Source organism: Anguilla anguilla, chromosome 5 (genome assembly GCF_013347855.1).
Source record: "Anguilla anguilla isolate fAngAng1 chromosome 5, fAngAng1.pri, whole genome shotgun sequence".
Taxonomy (NCBI): domain Eukaryota; kingdom Metazoa; phylum Chordata; class Actinopteri; order Anguilliformes; family Anguillidae; genus Anguilla; species Anguilla anguilla.
In genome coordinates this window covers 46,967,908-46,991,778 of record NC_049205.1, presented here as the reverse complement: position 1 = coordinate 46,991,778, position 23,871 = coordinate 46,967,908, and the positions used below count along the sequence as shown (strand labels likewise).

The window sequence follows — 23,871 nt, the reverse complement described above, 5'->3', positions numbered from 1 at the left end:
CATTAAGCAGACGCTCTTACTGAAGTGCATGTAGACACTACTATTCAAAGCCATTTGAGTGTCTAGATTGCACACGAGGTGAAGATAGTCACACATTTATTATCATGTGGGAAAAAATCACAGAATATGCCCAAGATAATGCCAAAATATAAAAGAAAATCAAGACTGAAATTGACAAATGGCGGTAGCGTTGTGTATCTAAGCTTGTATAAGGAATATTGAGTTAAAACTACCAAATAAATTACTGCAAAGTAACATAAACATGTGGAATGTCTATGTGTGGAATTCTACCAAAGCGTATCTGAGTGTGTTTGTCAGACGTATTCGACTGAATTTGCTAGGTCACATGTCGACGTCCATGTTGTCCGTCTGGTGGCTCCCTGACTTAAATTTGAAGTCTTTCCGGGAGTCAGCTGTCCGATAAACCAAAACAAGTAGGCTATAGTTAGTTGTGGTGGGACAGGTTGTGGTACCGTCGATTATTGTTGATCTTCAGTGAGTGGCGACAACCGGTTAGTCCGTAATATGTGAAATATTCTCATTTTAAGCAGCAAATGTTATTTGATTTGATAGATCGCTATACTATCTCGCTAGCAATCTAATGCAGTTTGTTAGCTAGCCAGCTAATGTTACTTCCTGGATCGACATGTATCATAACCTACTGTACTGTAGACTAATATGTATTTTTACTAGCTGATCAGTGAATTGGATGACATTTCAGAGCAATAATTGCCACCAGTCTTACTAACAATGGCATCTATTGAAGAGTTGGCTAGGCACAGCCTATTAAATAGCTAACGTTAGCTAGTTCGACACTACTCCACAATCTTTGATTGTTTTATTCCAGTTTTATGCGGACTGACAACTAGTGTATTCTCTTTTAAGTAGTAGATAGCTGACCAAGAAACACGCACATGCGAGTGTTGGTTCAAGCTAGTGTAATATCACCCGTTTTCAAGCAAGTTAGCTATTTTTCGGAACTCCTTGTATAGCTAACTGAGCAGTTGTGGGACAGGTTTTTGCGACGTGATAGCTAGCAGCGGTTATCATCTTATCTGGTAATTTGATAAGCATTATTGCATATATGCAATAGTTTTTGTCTTTTCTAACCCGCAGACATATCGCCCCTGAATCTCACGACGAACATGTCGTAACAATTTTATCCTCGATGATGCACATTTGAGCCAACATTACCTACAAAGATGCCAGCGGTAACAACTGAGGTAAAGGCGCTTTACCTCTCCACGTCTTTGGGTGACCTCAACAAGAAGGCCGAAATTAAGCCCGATAAAATAAACACGAGAAGGTATGTTACTCGACATTTGTTATTTTGGAAACCGTGTGTGTGTGTTTTGTTTTTTGTTTTTGTTTTTCATTTAGTACTGCGCAATGTGCGCATTGTGAAACCAACACAATTAATACTGCCCAACTGCACAGCATAGAAATTGCAGTGACTTCATTATTATGGCACTGTAGCCTACGTTCTTTATTCCAATGAGCTGTTTGTGGCAAAATCCGACACTAAAACTGGTGCAACATAACACATTGTCATCATTGGCTCAGATAAACATGCTATCGCCTTGGTGATTATCAAAATGTTTTATTTATTGTACCGAGGATCGTCGAAATTATTAATTACATTTGGGTGACAGTGATTCAATGTGGGTTTGTGTTTGCATATCCGATTTTGTCCTCAGTTATGTGCAGAGTGCCTGTAAAATATTTAAAGCGGCGGAAGAGTGTCGTCTTCACCGGGACGAAGAGAGGGCCTATGTTCTGTACATGAAATACTTAACGGTCTATGATCTCATCAAAAAGAGACCCGATTTCAAGCAGCAACAGGTACGCAACCTGGTTTTATAGTGATGTGAACATTCATTGCTTTGTGAATTCCATCAATCTGACTCTATCCAGTGAATGTAGTACAAGTGTGTGCCCAGTACCTGTAAAGGGCAATGCTTTGAATATGGATTGAAATATGAAAATACTACCATTGTAGCACTTATAGAATGAAAATGATGAATTACATATATATTTTTTACAGACAAAGAGATGCAATTAATGACTAATTGTCACCTTGTCTTTTTTTCAAAGGAATTTTTTCTTTCTATGCTTGGACCGACCAGCTTTAAAAAAGCCACAGAGGAGGCCAAAAAGCTGTCCGACAGTCTCAAGCTCAGGTCTGACTTCTAAATTATAATTCATTTTGCACTGAGCTCCAGCTAGGGATGTTAACTGAAGCATGTAACAGAATGAAGTGCGGTTGAACTGTCTTATGTAAATCAGTGTGTCCTATATCCATGAGCACCAAGAAGTCACAGTTAGGCTGGTGCTTTCTGGTTGTTTCGTAATCAATTTCTGCTGGCTGTGATATTTTACAAGCCTGTCCAAATCTGTCAGGTATGAAGAGGCAGAAGTGCGCAAAAAGCTGGAAGAGAGGGAGAAGATTGAAGAAAAAAAGAAGGGAGAGGAGAAATCTGAGAAGGATGCTGGGAGGAGCCCCTTCAAAGAGGTGATGGAAGCAAAGAAGGAGATCGAGAAGGTAGTGCATCAATGCATCATTGAAGAACCAACTGAGTTTACAATCATTTGCAAATCACAAATAATGGATTGAAACTGCAGTGGCCAAAGGATAGACAAGAGGACGCTAAATCACATGTCGCATGAATTAAAGTCAAGTAAAAATACTTTATTTTAAAGGGATAGTTTACATTCTTGGTTTTTTTGAAAATCTTATGTCTATTTATGGTTTTGATTATCCCAGACAGTTTTTATATGGGATGAATTATATTTTAGGTCTTTAGAAAATGTTCTGAGGATATGTTACCTTTACAATGGCAGGCATAGGCCGTTCGGTGGTGTAAAGCAAGAAGCACTCCAAAGCAGCTTGAGCAGTGACATGTCAAAAACCTTCACTAAATTTGAAGTATTTTGGTTTTGTAAATTTGTAAATTTATAAAACCAAAATACTGTCCCTTTTTGGAATGCTAAAGGTGTAAGCATTTATACAGTAATAATGAAATGAACCATGAATTGTCTTCTTTAATCGATAGCCTTGAATGTTGAATTCTTACATATGAAATTAACCTGTGAATTATGTATTTCTGCTTTTAATTCGGCCAACTGATCTTTTGTTTATTTTATGTGGCATTGTTCTAGGAGTAGCCTACACGTATAAAGTCCCTAGTACAAAGAATGGTAATTCATGTTTGATCTGTAGTTAATGTAAGTTATCACCTGTTAAAATGTGCATATGACACTGACATTTTGCTATTATGTACACTTCTGCTGTAGGTGAATAGGGAACAGAAGGAAGCTAAAATTGAGAATCCAAAAGGTAAGGTAGTTCAGTAACTTTTCAAACTGAGACATGTAAATAAGTTAAATGACTAAGATGCTTAGAAGTAAATAAATAACTTCCCAAGGAGACAAAGAGTTCCAGTAATGTGCATTTTGAGTCAGCTCTCCCTACCTCTCTCCCTGGCTAGGTAACGTCCATCCTGGGGGGGTCACTGCTGAGAAGCTCTTTAAGATGATGAAAGATCAGAGCATGAGCGTCATTATCATGGATGCCAGAAGCAGGAGAGATTTTGAAGAGTCTCAAATTCGAGTACCACTGCAGAACTGCATCAGTGTTCCAGAAGAGGCCATCAGTCCAGGGTAGGTTCAGGAAAAAGGGGTGAGGTGGGATGGGGGGAATGTGGGAAAATTAGCTAAATTTGTATGGTGGATTACAGTTATTTTTGAATTTACAGAAACTGGTCAGTGTTCATTATCTAGTTTTGTTTTTGTATTGAAGAGGTCACTATTTAACCAGCATGATTGACAAAATTCCCCTGATTCTTTTAGAACAATAGTTCTGAGTTTGCTTTAAAAAATGAAAAACAAAAAACTGTCACACATGAATTGTTTTGTGTGCTGAACAAAATATGGTTCCTGACCATTTAGAAATAAACATTTAAGGAGATGGCTCTGAATTCTTCTGCCTTAGTAATTTCCCATTTCTATTGGTGATGTTTGTTTTGTTTGTTTTCAGAATAACTGTCAATCAAATTGAGACCAAGCTTCCAGAGGAGTCGAGAGATCAGTGGCAGGGTCGGGCCTTCGCGGATTACATAATCCTGCTGGACTGGTTCAGCAGCGTAGGAGACCTGAAATTAGGCACACCTCTTAAGAGCCTGAAGGACGCCCTCTATAAGGTGAAAACAATGGCCAAGCGTGTAATGCCATATTAACAGAAAACCATGCATGTGTGTGTAGCTGTGCTGTACAATACATGCCAGTGACATGTCAGTGAAAATGTTTGTTCTGTAGTGGGACAGTAAGACCATCCTCCGCAGTGAGCCCTTGGTTCTGGAAGGCGGGTACGAGAGCTGGCTGCTGTTCTACCCGATGTATACGTCCAACGCTAAAGTTAAACCACCCCGGCAAGACACCATTGACATGATCCCAAAATGTAAGGGTGCAGCATAAATAGTTTGATCCATCATTACTTATAGTTTTGTTTTTGAATTAGCTACCTTGTGTTTACATGTGAATATGTTACGTCAGGTGTGATTTGTTTTCAGTCAATAAAATGGTGAGAGGTGCTAGTGAGCTGTGTGGGAGTATGGAATTTATTACAGATTAGCTTTAGTGAAGCACCTTTTGGTAAACTTGTAATGAGAGGGACTATAATGTGACTTTGGAACAGGGAACTTCAGATACCCATCGCTCAAGGAGCCGAAACCTCCAGCCCCTCCTGAACCCGAACCCAAACCAGAACCCGAACCCCCTGTGGAGATGAATGGGAACTCTGAAGAGCAGGAGACTATCCAGGAGGCAGAGCGGCCAGAGAAGCTTCCGGAAAGTCCCGCAGCTCCGCCCACTTTCTCTGCAGCACCTGTGAATAAACCGAGTAAAGTCTCAGCCAGCCAGCCCGAAGTCACAGCCAAGGTGATTCCACAGGTAAGGGTGCTGGTAGGCACAGAGACCACTTTAGAGTGGAAGGGCCAGATAGTCCCATCAGAGCGTTTGAGTATCACTCCTTTCAATATGGATTTCTTGTTTCTGCCTTTATCAAAGTATTTAACCTGTATGTAAATTAAAACATGACTCTCTCATGTCCCCCTCAGTTTGATCGCAACAAAAATCCGTCTGTCAAAACATCGGAAGGCGTCACACCAAGCGGCGAAGGTTCGGCAAAGGACAAGCCGCTGGTCCAGAATGGGCCGCTGGTTCCGGACCGTTCCGTCAAGCCGCACTTTGACCCCAAGGCTTCCCTGACGGAGCAGGAGAAGACCCAGATCCACGCGGAAGCCACGCAGCAGATGGAGAGGGCGAAGCAGGAACAGGAGCAGAGGAGACGCGAGAGGAGGGAGAAGGAAAGGCAGGCCGAGGAGGAGGAGAGGAAGGAAGCCGAGAGACCGGAGGAGCAGCGTGCCAAGGAGGAGAGGGAGCGCAGAGAGGGGGATCAGAAGGAGAAGGAGCAGGAGAAAAGCCTGGATGGGCAGGATTCGGAGAAGGCTGAGGAGCAGGAGGACAAACCAGAGGAGGAGAAAGAGAAGACAAATGAGAGGGATCCAGGCGCTGGTGTGCAGTCAAAGAACTCACCTGCGCCCAACAACTCTGTCGGTGAACTCAAGGTTTGTTCCGCTGTTGAAATGCACGAGTGCTTGCTGCTATCCTTTTGCTCGTAAAGGCCTAAGGCTAACTGTATCTGTAGAACAAAAACAAACTCATCTTTCCCATTTCACATCCCTATTCATTTCCTCATCTCGTTGACTCCACCCACCTATATCTGTCCCAAAATGAAACATGTTTAAGACTTTGTTCTGTCCCTACTCAGGCTCCTCTGAAGCATAGTAATGAAATAAAGAATGGGAACCAAAAGGCAAGGATTTTTAAAAATAGAACCGCAGATGACTTTGAGAAACTGAAGGTATACAGACACTAAATGTAATGGCCTTGAGCATGGCATGTTTTTTCCTTGAAGTCATTGCATTAGTCAACAAAGCTGCGTGACTAAGATTTGCATGTAGTTAATTATGACGAGTACGATAGTGGTGAGGCTAATGGTCTCAGAAGTCTGGCTAATGGTATGGGAGAGATTGAACTAGCACACATCTCTTTGAAATTCTGGCTATATTCTGTTTGCAGAATTTGACTTGTAGAATTTTATGCTGAAATATAGTTGTTCCTCCACACTGGAAGTTAGCAGGATCATTCGTCATGCGTCTGGTATATGTTAACTTCTGTAATAGAGCAGGGTGTATGAGCTGTATGCTTGTGACATTCCAGCCTGACCCACCGACCAGGGCGAGGAGCGAGGAGATGGGAAGGAGTGTACCAGGATTACCTATTGGATGGATGAAGGTATTGACAAAAATATAAGACCAGAACAAGCATTGCCCTCTGATAACATAAATGAACAAGTATACAAGTTGAATGTGTTATTGGCTTCTTTTGAGACCCGGAGGAAGAATTACATTTTTGGCATTTAGCTTCAAGTTTCTGTTTATTTTGTTTGTTTTTTTGGTTATCCAGTTTTGACTGACCAACTCAATTTTGCTTCCAGTTCCTGGACACAGTGACGGGTACATACCGGTACTACCACTCCCCCACCAACAGGGTGCATCTGTACCCGCCCGAGGTTAGCGTGTCCCAGACGCCCCTGGCTAAGAGTAGGAGGCTGCTTAATTAGGTTAAACAGAAATCTTTATTTCTTTCTGCAAAGAAGATTAGGGCGGATATCTGTTATTTGCAAGAATCACACTATTACTGATGATGCCAATTTCTGGAGATCTTAATGGGGTAACTCTTTATGGCTATGTCATGGCTCTGAACATTCTACTGGAGTGGCTACTTTATATCCACTGAATTTATTCTTTATTCTACACTCAGAAAGTGATCCTGCTGGACACTTCACCTGCCAAGTAATTAATTACAACAATTTTACTACAATTACTGCCAACGTTTCTGGGTACAATAATAAATTGGAAAATGATTATCTTTTCCTATCTATACAGAACATTTTATGGGATGGTTAGATAAACATGGAGGGGATTTCAATATTGTTTTAGATGGATTAGTTGGTAGATGGCCCACTGGAAGGCCAAGAGCCTTTATGGATAAATCTAGCTTATTTGATATTTGGAGAATAAAATATCCTTACAACAGATCATTCACATGGAGTAATAAAACTGGTTCAAGTCAGTCGGTCTAAGATACATTTTTGGTCAATTTCTGAATATTCTGACAAAGATATTGATGTGGATATTTTACCCACTAGTCATACAGATCACAAAGCTATTTATATAAGTATTGTAATGGTACAAATGTCTTGCTTCATTTAAGCTATTTTCAAGTCTCAGTGATGCTCACATCTGGAGTTATAAAGCTTTAAATAGGGTACCCCCCAAATGGACAAGGATTGACCAGATTTGGCATGTGCGCAAAGGAGTTAACACACTAATTGTCCGTTGAAAGACTTGCCCTCTAAAGGTCACACTGTCAGAAATGCCCACCGTGAAGAACAAAATTAGAATTCCAAACCATTGAATCAGACAAATTGACAAATTCTCCCATTTTCTGTAATGTATAATATAACAATTGATTCCATTAGAAAGAGATTTTTTTTTTTTTTTCCATTGATAAAACTTTAGACAAACAAGTCAAATGATCCTAGCTGTTGAAAAAGTGAAACTGACATTAATCCACTTGGCAAATGAGGAGTCAAATATTAAACAAATCTGCATGGTGTTAAAATATGTTCAAATGAAAAAAAAATTAAAAGGTGGAAACACATTCTCAAGAACCGTGATTGGACTAAATTTCGGAATGAAAACTTGTAGGGCTATATCCAGTCGAGTTTGAAAACCCCTGCTGTATAGGACGCATTGGAACGTATGTGAAAATGGTTAACTTTAGCTATGGTGAGTGTACCATTGCAGCAATGCAAGGGTTTTTGAGACCAAGAATAACTAATACAAATTGTAGTGAATTAAAGCAAAACTTCGGTTATCCATCACTCAATGTTTTATTGTATACATGGTGCAACTTCTTGTGCAGCAGGAATGTAATCCAAATAACACATTGCTAAACAAAATATTCAAATGGTTAGCGTACACGTTTCTATTCTTAAAACACGCGCTCAATCACCATCTCTCCTCTATAATTCCTACACTGCAGTCACCAGTGATGATCTCGCAAGCCATCACATCGTAACGTTACAGATCATAGCTAGACTACCCCCATAATATTGAATATTGTAGCCACTTAAAACCAACAGTTGATAATTGTAGGTAGTGGTTGGTTTTAGCCATTTTTGGGATTCGTCATCACGTTTCTTAATGCATTAAGCATAATTCGCCAAGGAATGTTTTAACTTTTATTTATGCTTGCTAGCTAGTTAACATTTAAGCAGCTGAAACCAGCAGTACGAGCTAGCAACGAACCGGTTGCAATTTAAGCCGCACTACACAGCGTAAATAAATGTTACTATAAAGCTGGCAAGTTCGCCTACACCAACTATCGTCATTACCAGCTAGCTAATATGAACTGAAGTTGTACTGACCCAAGCACATAAAGTTTGCCAACATGCTAGCTACAGCTACTGGGCGCAACCTAGCCAGTCAGCAACGTTGCTAGCCACGCATGGCGCTCACCCGCCGTGACACATTTGCTAGCGAGCTAGGCCACCATTTTCTGGTCTATAACAACAGCACGAACCCCATTCTGTCGACTGAACACACGTCCCCACACCTAATAAACTACATATATAATTTTCCTCCAAAAACGTAATATATCCGGAACTCTGGCAAGTTAATGTAATAAACAAGAAATCGGCAGGATGATCGGGATTCCGGGGGAAGTGGAATTATTTTTTACCAGCAAAGACATCAACTTCCACATCCGGTGGGGCCAGACAAAATACCCTGAGACTGACCTGGAAAAGATTCGTTATTATCCGATAGAGTGATATCAGGTGTTTTCGTGGCTTACCTTATCGCTTCAGTAAACCAAACTGTTGTGTAAAGGACTAGTGAATGATGCTGGGGAATTGGGGGTGTTTTCTTCTTCTTCGGTGTTGTTTACCGTCAGCTTGCATCGTTGAAAGTTGCATTACTGCCATCTTTCGGAGTAAGTTAACTCCTACAGCTTATTGACTGTCACACTTTCATTAACAGTCCCGTTCCCCGAAGGTAGTTAATAAAACATCTCCTCCCCTGCCCACTAGCACCACACTCCAGTACATTCATCAAGCCTGCTCCTGTTATCCCCAATCTTCCCATCTCCTCCATCATATCCTTCCTTCCCGACCTATATTTATTGCAGTTAATGATAACGTGTTCTACGGTTTCTGGTACCTGACAGATTTCACAAAGACCGGTTGGATGTTTACCTATAAGATGAAGCGTGCTGCGTAAATTGCTGTGTCCTACTCTTAATCTTGATATTACAACCTCCTCTCTTCTGTTTCCTCCCCTCTTTCTTACACTGCCTACTCTATTTTGTATCAGATGTAAATGTCTCCCCCTTCTCTCCTGATCCCAGTGCTGCCCACACAATGCCCTTTCCCTCTGATTTTGATAATTTGATATTGATTTCAACACTTCCCTTTTTGACTGCTTCTTTTGCCAACGTAGCTGCTCTCTCGTTTCCCGGGATATCTGAATGTGCTGGGACCCACATGAATGTAACATTTTTCCCTTGCCTAACCACTCTTGAATTGGCAAACAAGATTTCATACAGCAGATCCTGGTGATTTCTGGCTGTACCTGTCTTAATGCTTGCAATGGCCGACACAGAATCACTACATATTACTATTTTGTTAACCCTACCCCGTTCAGCCCATTCTAATGCCATCAATATGGCAAACAATTCAACCGCATACACACTTAAACAATCCGATGTTCTCTTGCTAATTCCCACTTGGTAACTAGGCACAACAACTGCAGCCCCTGTCGCATCTGTCTGCGGATCCTTTGATCCATCTGTAAAAATCTGAACACTGCCTTTATACTTGCAGTCCCTATAGTTATAATATTCACTAACTAAGTCAGCATTCTTATTACTATGCTTAATCTTAAGTAATTCCAGATCTACCCCCACACTTTCTAATTCCCAGACAGGTCTAACAGGCCACACCACAGTTTCGCCAAATTCTTTATCATATACTCCCATATCTCTTGCCACTTGATCTCCTGCCCATCCAAAACTTGATTTTTCCATCCTCTCCTTCTCCCAGCTTGTCTGCAGTACCCTTTTTGTTGGATGACTATCTCCATGCCCCCTTAGATTAACCCAGTAGTTAGCCACCAGCTGTTTCCGACGCAACCACAGTGGCATTTCACCTGCTTCCACTTGGAGTGCACACACTTGGGAAGTTTTAACTGCTCCTAAACACACTCGTAAAGCCCGAGCTTGTATAACATCTAGGTCCGCCAGCACAGATTTTGCTGCTGATCCATATACGATACTTCCATAGTCTAATCTTGATCTAATTAAGGCTACATAAATATATTTCAGAGATGCTATATCAGCTCCCCACTCCAATCCTGCAAGACACCTCATGACATTTATCACTTTTTTACATCTACTAACAACATATTTAATATACTCCCTCCATGTTAACCTCATATCAAAATGTACTCCCAAAAAACGAAAACTCACAACTTTCTCTAAATTATTTCCATACAATTTCAAATTGCATTCCCTGAGTTTCTTTCTTGTAAAGAGCATAGATTTTGTTTTTTCAACTGAAAATTTAACTCTCCACTTTGTTCCCTACTTTTCAACTTTATTAATTCCATCTTGCACGTTCTTCACTATGTGTTCAACATTTCTCCCTCTTTTCCACAAAGCCCCGTCATCTGCAAACAATGACTTCCCCATACCATAGGGATATTCACAAATATGTCGTTTATCATGATGGAAAATAAAGTTGGACTTACTACACTTCCCTGAGGTGTCCCGTTTTCCACAACATATTTGGTTGATAACTCTGACCCTATCTTCACCTGAATAGTCCTTCCATCTAAAAAGTCCATAACCCAATTAAACATTTTCCCTCCGACTCCCATTACGTGCAGTTTGATTAGAAGTCCCTCTCTCCATAGCATATCATACGCTTTCTCAACATCAAAAAACACTGCAGCCACTGTCTCTTTATTTACTTGCGCTTTCCTTATTTCATTCTCCAGACACAACATTGGATCCATAGTATTCCTTCCTCTCCTGAATCCACTTTGATACGACGCCACCATACCTCCTTTTTCCAAAAAATACATTAACCTCTCATTTATCATACGTTCCATTAACTTACACATGTGAGATGTCAAGGCAATTGGTCTATAGTTTCCAGGCCTGCTGGCATCGTTTTCAGGTTTCCTTATTGGAATAATTATCGCCTCCTTCCAGCTCCTTAGCATTCTCCCCTCTTCCCACACTTTATTATACAGTGACAACAATTTCCCCAGACTTCCTACACTCAGATGTTTTAACATGCTATAACATATCTCATCTTTACTCGGTGCTGTCTTTCCTGTTTTATCTAGTGCCCTTTTTAATTCTCCCATGCTGAAAGGTACATTTTGTCCATCATCATTACTATCCTTTCTGCATAAAGCCTCCATATTTTCAGACTTTGTTTTCTCTTTGCCTCTTCTTCCTTCTACTGATAAATTATTGGAGCTATGTACCCTAACAAACGTATTTGCCAATAACTCTGCCTTTTCTTTATTTGTTACTGCAGTCTCATTTCCATCGGTCAGAGCCGGATAACTCCACTCCCTCTTGTCCCCTCCCATCTTTTTTATCATCTTGGGGGTGTTTTCTATTCGGCGCCCAATTTTTACTGAAAGAACAGTCCCCGTATTATGCGCGGATGTACACAGAATAGGCACCGTACCCACATTAGTTTAAATTCTATCAGGTTCGATTTTAACGCTGTTAGTTCAGTATATTCTGTATTCTGTGTCCCGGTATATTCCTAAGTGTAATTCTGGAAACGCAGGCTTTTTGGGGGTTACAAAACGTTGTAGCAAAACATCTTCAAAACACACGTGCGTGCGGATTAATACATACAAACCTTTGCTGTTGTACATGCGCTGTTCTACGTGTGTATGACAAGTCGAAATTTCGCACTTATGACTCGAATAGTTGTGCACACAACTGTTAAATGATAGTTGGGCATACGAAAAGTGGTAAATGCATGTGGTGAAAGGTATATTAGCTTACCCCCATATTCTGGGTAAATAATTGTTCACAGTGAAAAATGTATACGTCTCGAACGAGTCAACGTGTATAGTCTCCGCCACTCAGTTGGGTTTATGAATACATCGTCAATGATAAAATCACGACCATTATGCGGTATTTAAACTATATTTACCACAAAGTGTCCTTTTACATTCTGTTAATGAGGCCATTACACCTTGAATATAACGCCCCCTAGCTAACACATTCAATTGGTTTAAAGGGATAGACTAAACGGACAACTACGACCTCCTCACGCGACAAGTGAAAAGAGGAAGGTGTATACATTAAGCAGACGCTCTTACTGAAGTGCATGTAGACACTACTATTCAAAGCCATTTGAGTGTCTTGGTTGCACACGAGGTGAAGATAGTCACACATTTATTATCATGTGGGAAAAAATCACAGAATATGCCCAAGATAATGCCAAAATATAAAAGAAAATCAAGACTGAAATTGACAAATGGCGGTAGCGTTGTGTATCTAAGCGTGTATAAGGAATATTGAGTTAAAACTGCCAAATAAATTACTGCAAAGTAACAGATAAACATGTGGAATGTCTACGTGTGGAACTCTACCAAAGCGTATCTGAGTGTTTTTGTCAGACATATTCGACTGAATTTGCTAGGTCACATGTCGACGTCCATGTTGTCCGTCTGGTGGCTCCCTGACTTAAATTTGAAGTCTTTCCGGGAGTCAGCCGTCCGATAAACCAAAACAAGTAGGCTATAGTTAGTTGTGGTGGGACAGGTTGTGGTACCGTCGATTATTGTTGATCTTCAGTGAGTGGCGACAACCGGTTAGTCCGTAATATGTGAAATATTCTCATTTTAAGCAGCAAATGTTAATGTTATTGGATTTGATAGATCGCTATACTATCTCGCTAGCAATCTAATGCAGTTTGTTAGCTAGCCAGCTAATGTTACTTCCTGGATCGACATGTATCATAACCTACTGTACTGTAGACTAATATGTATTTTTACTAGCTGATCAGTGAATTGGATGACATTTCAGAGCAATAATTGCCGCCAGTCTTACTAACAATGGTATCTATTGAAGAGTTGGCTAGGCACAGCCTATTAAATAGCTAACGTTAGCTAGTTCGACGCTACTCCACAATCTTTGATTGTTTTATTCCAGTTTTATGCGGACTGACAACTACTAGTGTATTCTCTTTTAAGTAGGAGATAGCTGACCAAGAAACACGCACATGCGAGTGTTGGTTCAAGCTAGTGTAATATCACCCGTTTTCAAGCAAGTTAGCTATTTTTCGGAACTCCTTGTATAGCTAACTGAGCAGTTGTGGGACAGGTTTTTGCGACGTGATAGCTAGCAGCGGTTATCATCTTATCTGGTAATTTGATAAGCATTATTGCATATATGCAATAGTTTTTGTCTTTTCTAACCCGCAGACATATCGCCCCTGAATCTCACGACGAACATGTCGTAACAATTTTATCCTCGATGATGCACATTTGAGCCAACATTACCTACAAAGATGCCAGCGGTAACAACTGAGGTAAAGGCGCTTTACCTCTCCACGTCTTTGGGTGACCTCAACAAAAAGGCCGAAATTAAGCCCGATAAAATAAACACGAGAAGGTATGTTACTCGACATTTGTTATTTTGGAAACCGTGTGTGTGTGTTTTGTTTTTGTTTTTCATTTAGTACTGCGCAATGTGCGCATTGTGAAGCCAACACAATTAATACTGCCCAACTGCACAGTATAGAAATTGCAGTGACTTCATTATTACGGCACTGTAGCCTACGTTCTTTATGCCAATGAGCTGTTTGTGGCAAAATCCGACACTGAAACTGGTGCAACATAACACATTGTCATCATTGGCTCAGATAAACATGCTATCACCTTGGTGATTATCAAAATGTTTTATTTATTGTACCAAGGATCGTCGAAATTATTAATTACATTTGGATGACAGTGATTCAATGTGGGTTTGTGTTTGCATATCCGATTTTGTCCTCAGTTATGTGCAGAGTGCCTGTAAAATATTTAAAGCGGCGGAAGAGAGTCGTCTTCACCGGGACGAAGAGAAGGCCTATGTTCTGTACATGAAATACTTAACAGTCTATGATCTCATCAAAAAGAGACCCGATTTCAAGCAGCAACAGGTACGCAGCCTGGTTTTATAGTGATGTGAACATTCATTGCTTTGTGAATTCCATCAATCTGACTCTATCCAGTGAATGTAGTGAAAGTGTGTTCCCAGTACCTGTAAAGGGCAATGCTTTGAATATGGATTGAAATATGAAAATACTATCATTGTAGCACTTATAGAATGAAAATGATGAATTACATATATATTTTTTTACAGACAAAGAGATGCAATTAATGACTAATTGTCACCTTGTCTTTTTTTCAAAGGAATTTTTTCTTTCTATGCTTGGACCGACCAGCTTTAAAAAAGCCATAGAGGAGGCCGAAAAGCTGTCCGACAGTCTCAAGCTCAGGTCTGACTTCTAAATTATAATTCATTTTGCACTGAGCTCCACCTAGGGATGTTAACTGAAGCATGTAACAGTATGAAGTGCGGTTAAACAGCAGTCAGGCTGGTGCTTTCTGGTTGTTTCGTAATCAATTTCTGCTGGCTGTGATATTTTACAAGCCTGTCCAAATCTGTCAGGTATGAAGAGGCAGAAGTGCGCAAAAAGCTGGAAGAGAGGGAGAAGATTGAAGAAAAAAAGAAGAGAGAGGAGAAATCTGAGAAGGATGCTGGGAGGAGCTCTTTCAAAGAGGTGATGGAAGCAAAGAAGGAGATCAAGAAGGTAGTGCATCAATGCATCATTGAAGAACCAACTGAGTTTACAATAATTTGCAAATCACAAATAATGGATTGAAACTGCAGTGGCCAAAGGATAGACAAGAGGCAGCTAAATCACATGTCGCATGAATTAAAGTCAAGTAAATACTTTATTTTAAAGGGATAGTTTACATTCTTGGTTTTTTTGAAAATCTTATGTCTGTTTATGGTTTTGATTATCCCAGACAGTATTTGTATGGGATGAATTATATTTTAGGTCTTTAGAAAATGTTCTGAGGATATGTTACCTTTACAATGGCAGGCATAGGCCGTTCGGTGGTGTAAAGCAAGAAGCACTCCAAAGCAGCTTGAGCAGTGATATATCAAAAACCTACACTAAATTTGAAGTATTTTGGTTTTGTAAATTTGTAAATTTATAAAACCAAAATACTGTCCCTTTTTGGAATGCTAAAGGTGTAAGCATTTATACAGTAATAATGAAATGAACCATGAATTGTCTTCTTTAATCGATAGCCTTGATTGTTGAATTCTTACATATGAAATTAACCTGTGAATTATGTATTTCTGCTTTTAATTCGGCCAACTGATCTTTTGTTTATTTTATGTGGCATTGTTCTAGGAGTAGCCTACACGTATAAAGTCCCTAGTACAAAGAATGGTAATTCATGTTTGATCTGTAGTTAATGTAAGTTATCACCTGTTAAAATGTGCATATGACACTGACATTTTGCTATAATGTACACTTCTGCTGTAGGTGAATGGGGAACAGAAGGAAGCTAAAATTGAGAATCCAAAAGGTAAGGTATTTCAGTAACTTTTCAAACTGAGACATGTAAATAAGTTAAATGACTAAGATGCTTAGAAGTAAATAAATAACTTCCCAAGGAGACAAAGAGTTCCAGTAATGTGCATTTTGAGTCAGCTCTCCCTACCTCTCTCCCTGGCTAGGTAACGTCCATCCTGGGGGGGTCACTGCTGAGAAGCTCTTTAAGATGATGAAAGATCAGAGCATGAGCGTCATTATCATGGATGCCAGAAGCAGGAGAGATTTTGAAGGGTCTCAAATTCGAGTACCACTGCAGAACTGCATCAGTGTTCCAGAAGAGGCCATCAGTCCAGGGTAGGTTCAGGAAAAAGGGGTGAGGTGGGATGGGGGGAATGTGGGAAAATTAGCAAAATTTGTATGGTGGATTAGTTATTTTTGAATTTACAGAAACTGGTCAGTGTTCATTATCTAGTTTTGTTTTTGTATTGAAGAGGTCACTATTTAACCAGCATGATTGACAAAATTCCCCTGATTCTTTTAGAACAATAGTTCTGAGTTTTCTTTAAAAATGAAAAACAAAAAACTGTCACACATGAATTTTTTTGTGAGCTGAACAAAATATGGTTCTTGACCATTTAGAAATAAACATTTAAGGAGATGGCTCTGAATTATTCTGCTTTAGTAATTTCCCATTTCTGTTGGTGATGTTTGTTTTGTTTGTTTTCAGAATAACTGTCAATCAAATTGAGACCAAGCTTCCAGAGGAGTCGAGAGATCAGTGGCAGCGTCGGGCCTTTGCGGATTACATAATCCTGCTGGACTGGTTCAGCAGCGTAGGAGACCTCAAATTAGGCACCCCTCTTCAGAGCCTGAAGGACGCCCTCTATAAGGTGAAAACAATGGCCAAGCGTGTAATGCCATATTAACAGAAAACCATGCATGTGTGTGTAGCTGTGCTGTACAATACATGCCAGTGACATGTCAGTGAAAATGTTTGTTCTGTAGTGGGACAGTAAGACCATCCTCCGCAGTGAGCCCTTGGTTCTGGAAGGCGGGTACGAGAGCTGGCTGCTGTTCTACCCGATGTATACGTCCAACGCTAAAGTTAAACCACCCCGGCAAGACACCATTGACATGATCCCAAAATGTAAGGGTGCAGCATAAATAGTTTGATCCATCATTACTTATAGTTTTGTTTTTGAATTAGCTACCTTCTGTTTACATGTGAATATGTTACGTCAGGTGTGATTTGTTTTCAGTCAATAAAATGGTGAGAGGTGCTAGTGGGCTGTGTGGGAGTATGGAATTTATTACAGATTAGTTTTAGTGAAGCACCTTTTGGTAAACTTGTAATGAGAGGGACTATAATGTGACTTTGGAACAGTGAACTTAAGCTACCCATCGCTCGAGGAGCCGAAACCTCCAGCCCCTCCAGAACCCGAACCCAAACCAGAACCCGAACCCCCTGTGGAGATGAATGGGAACTCTGAAGAGCAGGAGACTATCCAGGAGGCAGAGCGGCCAGAGAAGCTGCCGGAAAGTCCCGCAGCTTTGCCCACTTCCTCTGCAGCACCTGTGAATAAACCGAGTAAAGTCTCAGCCAGCCAGCCCGAAGTCACAGCCAAGGTGATTCCACAGGTAAGGGTGCTGGTAGGCACAGAGACCACTTTAGAGTGGAAGGGCCAGATAGTCCCATCAGAGCGTTTGAGTATCACTCCTTTCAATATGGATTTCTTGTTTCTGCCTTTATCAAAGTATTTAACCTGTATGCAAATTAAAACATGACTCTCTCATGTCCCCCTCAGTTTGATCGCAACAAAAAACCGTCTGTCAAAACATCGGAAGGCGTGACACCAAGCGGCGAAGGTTCGGCCAAGGACAAGCCGCTGGTCCAGAATGGGCCGCTGGTTCCGGACCGTTCCGTCAAGCCGCGCTTTGACCCCAAGGCTTCCCTGACGGAGCAGGAGAAGAGCCAGATCCACGCGGAAGCCACGCAGCAGATGGAGAGGGCGAAGCAGGAACAGGAGCAGAGGAGACGTGAGAGGAGGGAGAAGGAAAGGCAGGCCGAGGAGGAGGAGAGGAAGGAAGCCGAGAGACGGGAGGAGCAGCGTGCCAAGGAGGAGAGGGAGCGCAGAGAGGGGGACCAGAAGGAGGAGGAGCAGGAGAAAAACCTGGATGGGCAGGATTCGGAGAAGACTGAGGAGCAGCAGGACAAACCAGGGGAGGAGAAAGAGAAGACAAATGAGAGGGATCCAGGCGTTGGTGTGCAGTCAAAGAATTCACCTGCGCCCAACAACTCTGTCGGTGAACTCAAGGTTTGTTCCGCTGTTGAAATGCACGAGTGCTTGCTGCTATCCTTTTGCTCGTAAAGGCTTAAGGCTAACTGTATCTGTAGAACAAAAACAAACTCATCTTTCCCATTTCGCATCCCTATTCATTTCCTCATCTAGTTGACTCCACCCACCTATATCTGTCCAAAAATGAAACATGTTTAAGACTTTGTTCTGTCCCTACTCAGGCTCCTCTGAAGCATAGTAATGAAATAAAGAATGGGAACCAAAAGGCAAGGATTTTAAAAAATAGAACAGCAGATGACTTTGAGAAACTGAAGGTATACAGACACTAAATGTAATGGCTTTGAGCATGGCATGTTTTTTCCTTGAAGTCATTGCATTAGTCAACAAAGCTGCGTGACTAAGATTTGCATGTAGTTAATTATGACGAGTACGATAGTGGTGAGGCTAATGGTCTCAGAAGTCTGGCTAATGGTATGGGAGAGATTGAACTAGCACACATCTCTTTGAAATTCTGGCTATATTCTGTTTGCAGAATTTGACTTGTAGAATTTTATGCTGAAATATAGTTGTTCCTCCACACTGGAAGTTAGCAGGATCATTCGTCATGCGTCTGGTATATGTTAACTTCTGTAATAGAGCAGGGTGTATGAGCTGTATGCTTGTGACATTCCAGCCTGACCCACTGACCAGGACGAGGAGCGAGGAGATGGGAAGGAGTGTACCAGGATTACCTACTGGATGGATGAAGGTATTGACAAAAATATAAGACCAGAACAAGCATTGCCCTCTGATAACATAAATGAACAAGTATACAAGTTGAATGTGTTATTGGCTTCTTTTGAGACCCGGAGGAAGAATTACATTTTTGGAATTTAGCTTCAAGTTTCTGTTTATTTTGTTTGTTTTTTTGGTTATCCAGTTTTGACTGACCAACTCAATTTTGCTTCCAGTTCCTGGACACAGTGACGGGTACATACCGGTACTACCACTCCCCCACCAACAGGGTGCATCTGTACCCGCCCGAGGTGAGCGTGTCCCAGACGCCCCCGGCCACGCCCCCTCTGGCGAAGCATAAGCAGGCGAGCGCGGCTGAGCCTGACCACGAGCATTCCAAGCTGAAGCGCTCCTACTCCTCCCCCGACATCACGCAGGACATCAAGGAGGAGGGCCAAAGGAAGGCCGCGCCCATTCCCACCATCAACAGAGAAACCAAGTGCGTGATCTGACCCCTGATCCTTCATGGTGACACTGTAGCATTTCTTGTGCTTGAAAAGGCAGGGACTGCACACATATGTGGAAGAGTCTAGTGTCTGTCAGAAGTATGATGTTTGTCACAGTAGTTACTACAGACCTGGATGCTGTGACCTCAGCTTACATTATCAAGTGGTTACATATTGGACGAAGAAATAAGTGGCTAAAATAGGTAAAATAATGTAAACAATTCATGTGTTTTTTGCAAAAAAAGAAAACAAGCTACATCGTTTCATCCCTTCCAGAAATGTAGTGGTTGGTAATGACATGGGCTTTTCACTAGGCCGGCGAACGTCTCCACCCACAATAAAGCCGAGATCGCCAGGCTGTCCGCACCCAAGATCCGTAACCTAAACCCAGTGTTCGGAGGGCTTGGGGCTTCGCTGACGGGCCTGCGGAACCTGGGGAACACCTGCTATATGAACTCCATCCTGCAGTGCCTGTGCAACACGCCCGCCATGGCTGACTACTTCAACAAGAACCTGTATCAGCAAGACATCAACAGGTGAGGCCCGGCCAGCCAGGCCTGTGCAGGACCTCGCTTTTGCATATCGGTTTGGCAGGCGAGGTGAGTTTTAGCTACGCGTCGTCGAGGCGCCTGACTAACACACTTCCTCCATGACGGTGGCAGGGCCAACATCCTGGGGCACAAGGGCGAGGTGGCCGAGGAGTTTGGTGTGATTATGAAGGCCCTTTGGTCGGGGCTTTACAAGTTCATCAGCCCACGGGACTTCAAAATCACTATCGGGAAGATCAACGACCAGTTTGCCAGCTACGACCAACATGACTCCCAGGAGCTGCTGCTCTTCCTTATGGATGGACTCCACGAGGACCTCAACAAAGTAAGACTTATTGTTTTCTGAAATATCTTTTGTAGATCTACACATCAAAAAAATAATAATTCTTAAAAATTGAACTTTTAAATACGTTTATTGTACTTTTCAACAAGCTTTTAGCTGTATACTTTTTGTATTTATGTCTGTGGACCGTGTAAGGGACCTTGACCATTAGCTATACAGTTTACTGAATAGCAGTACAGTGATTCTGAAATGGAATCCAATATGAGGAGGTGCTGAAAATGCATGTGTACTGTACTCATACTTGACTACTTTTATAATTATCCCTTCTTTTTCGGTATTCATTTTGATGACACAATTAGAGAGTAAGTAAATTTGTCGTGATTTTTATACCCTGAAATTCTGTGTGTGTGTCAAGCGTGATGTGCGTCTGTCCTGTCTGAAACAGCATCAGAATTTTCTTGCATGTGAACCCAGAAACATTCATCATTGCAGAAACCAGTGCTCTGAATGACTCTCATGCAGTGCAATGGAGTACTGAGGCCAGCCATTTATCGCATTTGATGTATTTTTCATGCTGTCCGCACAGGCCTGGTTTTTCTAGTGTCTGTGATGCTATGTTTCGGTCAGCTTTCCCATCTCATGGAAACATTTCCTCCCATCCGAAGTGTAACCTGCTATCATCAGGATACATCGCTGTGTTTCCTTGAGGGGTATTCCGTAGGAAAACATTTGCCATTTGGCCTCACATGTTCTTTTAAATCAATATACAGTATTTATATTTTGCTTATGGGAGAAGTTGTTACAGCGATATTCACAGTGTAACAAATTGTTCCCATTCGAAAAATGTCAAGAAAAGTTCATTAAGATAAAAAGGGTCAGTCAAAATTTGCCATTTAACTGGAATGATCCCCAGCATGCACAGATGAATATATCTGATAAGCAACTGGTAGGTGGGTAAGAGAACTCGCTTAATCTGGAGTTCACGTCGATTCTGAAGAACTGTATGGCTGAATATTGTGCTTTATAGGCGTTTTTATTGGGTGTGGTGCAGCAATGAGCTTTGACCTTTGGAAAGCATTGATTGGTCTGTGTGCTTGTTATCATGGCTTGAGTAGTAATTTGGACCTTATTTACCAATAGGGTGAAGGAATTGTAAAAGCATTTTGAGTGCAATGGAATGGCTGATTTGAAAATGACAAAACAAAGCTTGTTTTGCTGCTGAACGGGCATCTACTTGGCTTCTTCCTCAGGCTGACAACCGCAAGAGGTACATAGAGGAGGAGAACGATCATCTGGATGACTTCAAAGCGGCGGACCTGGCCTGGAACAAACACAAGTTGCTCAACGAATCGATCATCGTGGCTCTCTTCCAGGGCCAGTTCAAGTCCACTGTGCAGTGTCTGACCTGCCACAAGAAATCGCGCACTTTCGAAACGTTCATGTACCTGTCACTGCCGCTGGCTTCCTCCAACAAGTGTACCCTGCAGGTGAGTGGCGTAGCCTGAGGTAAGGCCTTGCCTCCCCTTGGTTTAAGTGCATTGGGTGTGTTTGGTTAGATTCCTACGGCTTCTCTCCTCCAGGACTGCTTGAAGCTGTTTTCCAAAGAGGAGAGGCTTACAGACAACAACAAAGTGTTCTGCAGAAACTGCAAGACCCACAGAGATTCAACCAAGAAGCTGGAAATCTGGAAGGTCCCTCCCATTCTGCTGGTGCACCTTAAACGGTATTAGTCTACAGGTCTCCCTGAGTTACACCTACAGCTACAGTGGGATTGTGAGCATGCAGAGTGAGGTCATCTGAGCTGACATCAGCATTTTTGAAATTTTATTTAGTACATTCACAGCAGCCGAGTCTGAATATCTGATATATTGGTATAATGGCCTTCCTTGAAGATAGGCGTGAAAAAAAGTCTAAGTAACCGATGTGTTAACGCGGAGAAATAGTATTTGTTTCCCAAGTGTTAACAAAATGCTTTCCTGAAGGTTCTCCTATGAGGGACGATGGAAACAGAAGCTTCAGACATCTGTTGACTTTCCTCTCGAAAACCTGGACCTGAATCACTATGTTATCGGCCCAAAGCACAACTTGAAGCGATACAACCTCTACGGAGTATCCGTAAGTACACTCAAAACTGCTTGTGTCAGCGCAAGCGTGCTCAAGCTGTGTCTGTTGGCGGGAAAAGTAACTGACCGTTCCTCGGTTTGTTTCCACGCAGAACCACTACGGAGGTCTTGACGGAGGACATTACACTGCGTACTGTAAGAACAGTAACAAGCAACGCTGGTTCAAGTATGACGACCACGAGGTGGCTGAAATTTCCACGTCTTCAGTCAAGTCCCCGGCTGCCTACATCATCTTCTACTCGGCCTTGGCCTTGTGAAATTGCAGGGGAAGATTCTGGTCGGTGAATCTACACGGCAACAACTGGCCGTCCACCTCGGTCTGAGGGTCTGATTAAAGAGCATTAAGGGCTGGAGCACTTTCCGCAGCCCCTGTGGGATGAGGCCGCAGAGCCAACACTGCGACATGATAGCGCCTCACTTCCTGTAAGACTATGTAGAAGTTCAGCACTTCATTTGCTGATATTACTTAACATAGCAAGAAGGTCGAGCATAATTTTTGTCACCGTGACTGGCACAAAACCGGTCATGCCGCATAGTACGCCTGCAAGGACTACGCATATTCCTGGTCTTTAATACTGTTCACTGTTTTCCTTGTGTTGCAGTTGTGGAACCCTTAAAATGTTCCATGTTTTTTTCCCTTCCTTTTCTTTTCCTTGGATTCAGTACGATGGCCTTTTCACACAACTGACCTTAACACTTTCTTGTACTGTGAATAAATTAGAAGCAGGTTATTGGATGATGTGCACACTGATGACAGATAAAGTGCATTAACACATATTCCAATTGGTTTGAATTTTTAATTTGGGAAGTGGCCAGGTTCTGCCAAAAGAGAGGAGGGGTGCTTAGCATCACATAAATGTTCAGTATGCTGAAAGTGCTGTCTTTGTTTTTGGTTTTTCATTTGTGGAGGAGGGAACTTTTGGGGACCACCTTTTACGCCTTGTCAGTGTGATGGTTGATAACACTCTAGTTCAGGTGATGCTTCAGTCGGCACTTTTCCAAGTTTTTGGGTATCTTTTTTTTCTAAAACATTAATGTTCCAAATTGTGTCAATGGTTACCAGATGTATTTACTTTTCCTGCCCCTGTACACTCTGCACCAAATCCACTCTTGTAGAAATGGCATATTTACCCAACTGTAGGTCATTAAATGAAGTACTCTGCAGAAAATACTGTCTTATAAGATTTTCTTAAGTCTCACATATGTATGAGACAAATGCTTTATATGCAGCTCTTATTTCCTGTTTATTCCTTTGGAATATCATCTTTACGATAAGAAAATACAGAATTGAGAATTGAAGTCAGGCATAGGTGGCAACTGGAGAAAGCACTAAATTGTATTGCCCCTCTCTGTCTTGATTGACCGGGTGACTGAGCAACCTGTTTGGCAATGCAAAATCCCTTGTTTCACCACAAGGGGGCAAAAAAAAGCTAACCCAAGCAGTTGTAGATCCTGAAAGGTGCCTTTATTTCTTTCATTTAACAAAACTAGTTAATTTGAAACATCATTGTTTTCATTGATCTCGTAATATTATAAGATAAGAATTGCAGTGTAACTGCATGTTCATGGCCTACTTTCTCTGTGGCATTCAGTAAATGAGTAAAAATGTTTAAAGGATA

At 41.6% G+C, this 23,871-nt stretch overlaps 1 protein-coding gene across 12 annotated transcripts; it reads left to right on the top strand.

The window, feature by feature from the left end:
- Positions 1-332: 332 nt before the first annotated feature.
- On the top strand, positions 333-23,421 carry LOC118227102 (ubiquitin carboxyl-terminal hydrolase 8-like). 12 transcript variants are annotated; one of them, XM_035417238.1, is made up of 22 exons: positions 333-512; positions 1,117-1,306; positions 1,698-1,842; positions 2,095-2,180; positions 2,401-2,542; positions 3,295-3,337; positions 3,489-3,660; positions 4,037-4,199; positions 4,315-4,456; positions 4,694-4,947; positions 5,115-5,624; positions 5,828-5,920; positions 6,280-6,354; positions 6,557-6,631; positions 19,104-19,291; positions 19,613-19,834; positions 19,961-20,171; positions 20,489-20,491; positions 21,380-21,616; positions 21,710-21,852; positions 22,112-22,244; positions 22,345-23,421. In XM_035417238.1, the coding sequence occupies exons 2-22, from the start codon at positions 1,203-1,205 to the stop codon at positions 22,507-22,509; spliced, it is 3,306 nt and encodes a 1,101-aa protein (XP_035273129.1). In that variant the 5' UTR covers positions 333-512; positions 1,117-1,202; the 3' UTR covers positions 22,510-23,421. The 12 variants fall into 12 exon arrangements, with proteins under 12 accessions (XP_035273129.1, XP_035273135.1, XP_035273134.1 ...); XM_035417239.1 differs by having other exon boundaries at positions 353-495; XM_035417240.1 differs by having other exon boundaries at positions 369-434.
- Positions 23,422-23,871: the final 450 nt, after the last annotated feature.

Bases quoted from the DNA above. Each gene is read 5' to 3' on its own strand.
- LOC118227102 (XM_035417238.1), top strand. From the start codon at position 1,203: ATGCCAGCGGTAACAACTGAGGTAAAGGCGCTTTACCTCTCCACGTCT. The intron at 1,307-1,697 runs GTATGTTACTCG...TTTTGTCCTCAG, and splicing joins GATAAAATAAACACGAGAAG to TTATGTGCAGAGTGCCTGTA. The intron at 2,181-2,400 runs GTCTGACTTCTA...CAAATCTGTCAG, and splicing joins TCCGACAGTCTCAAGCTCAG to GTATGAAGAGGCAGAAGTGC.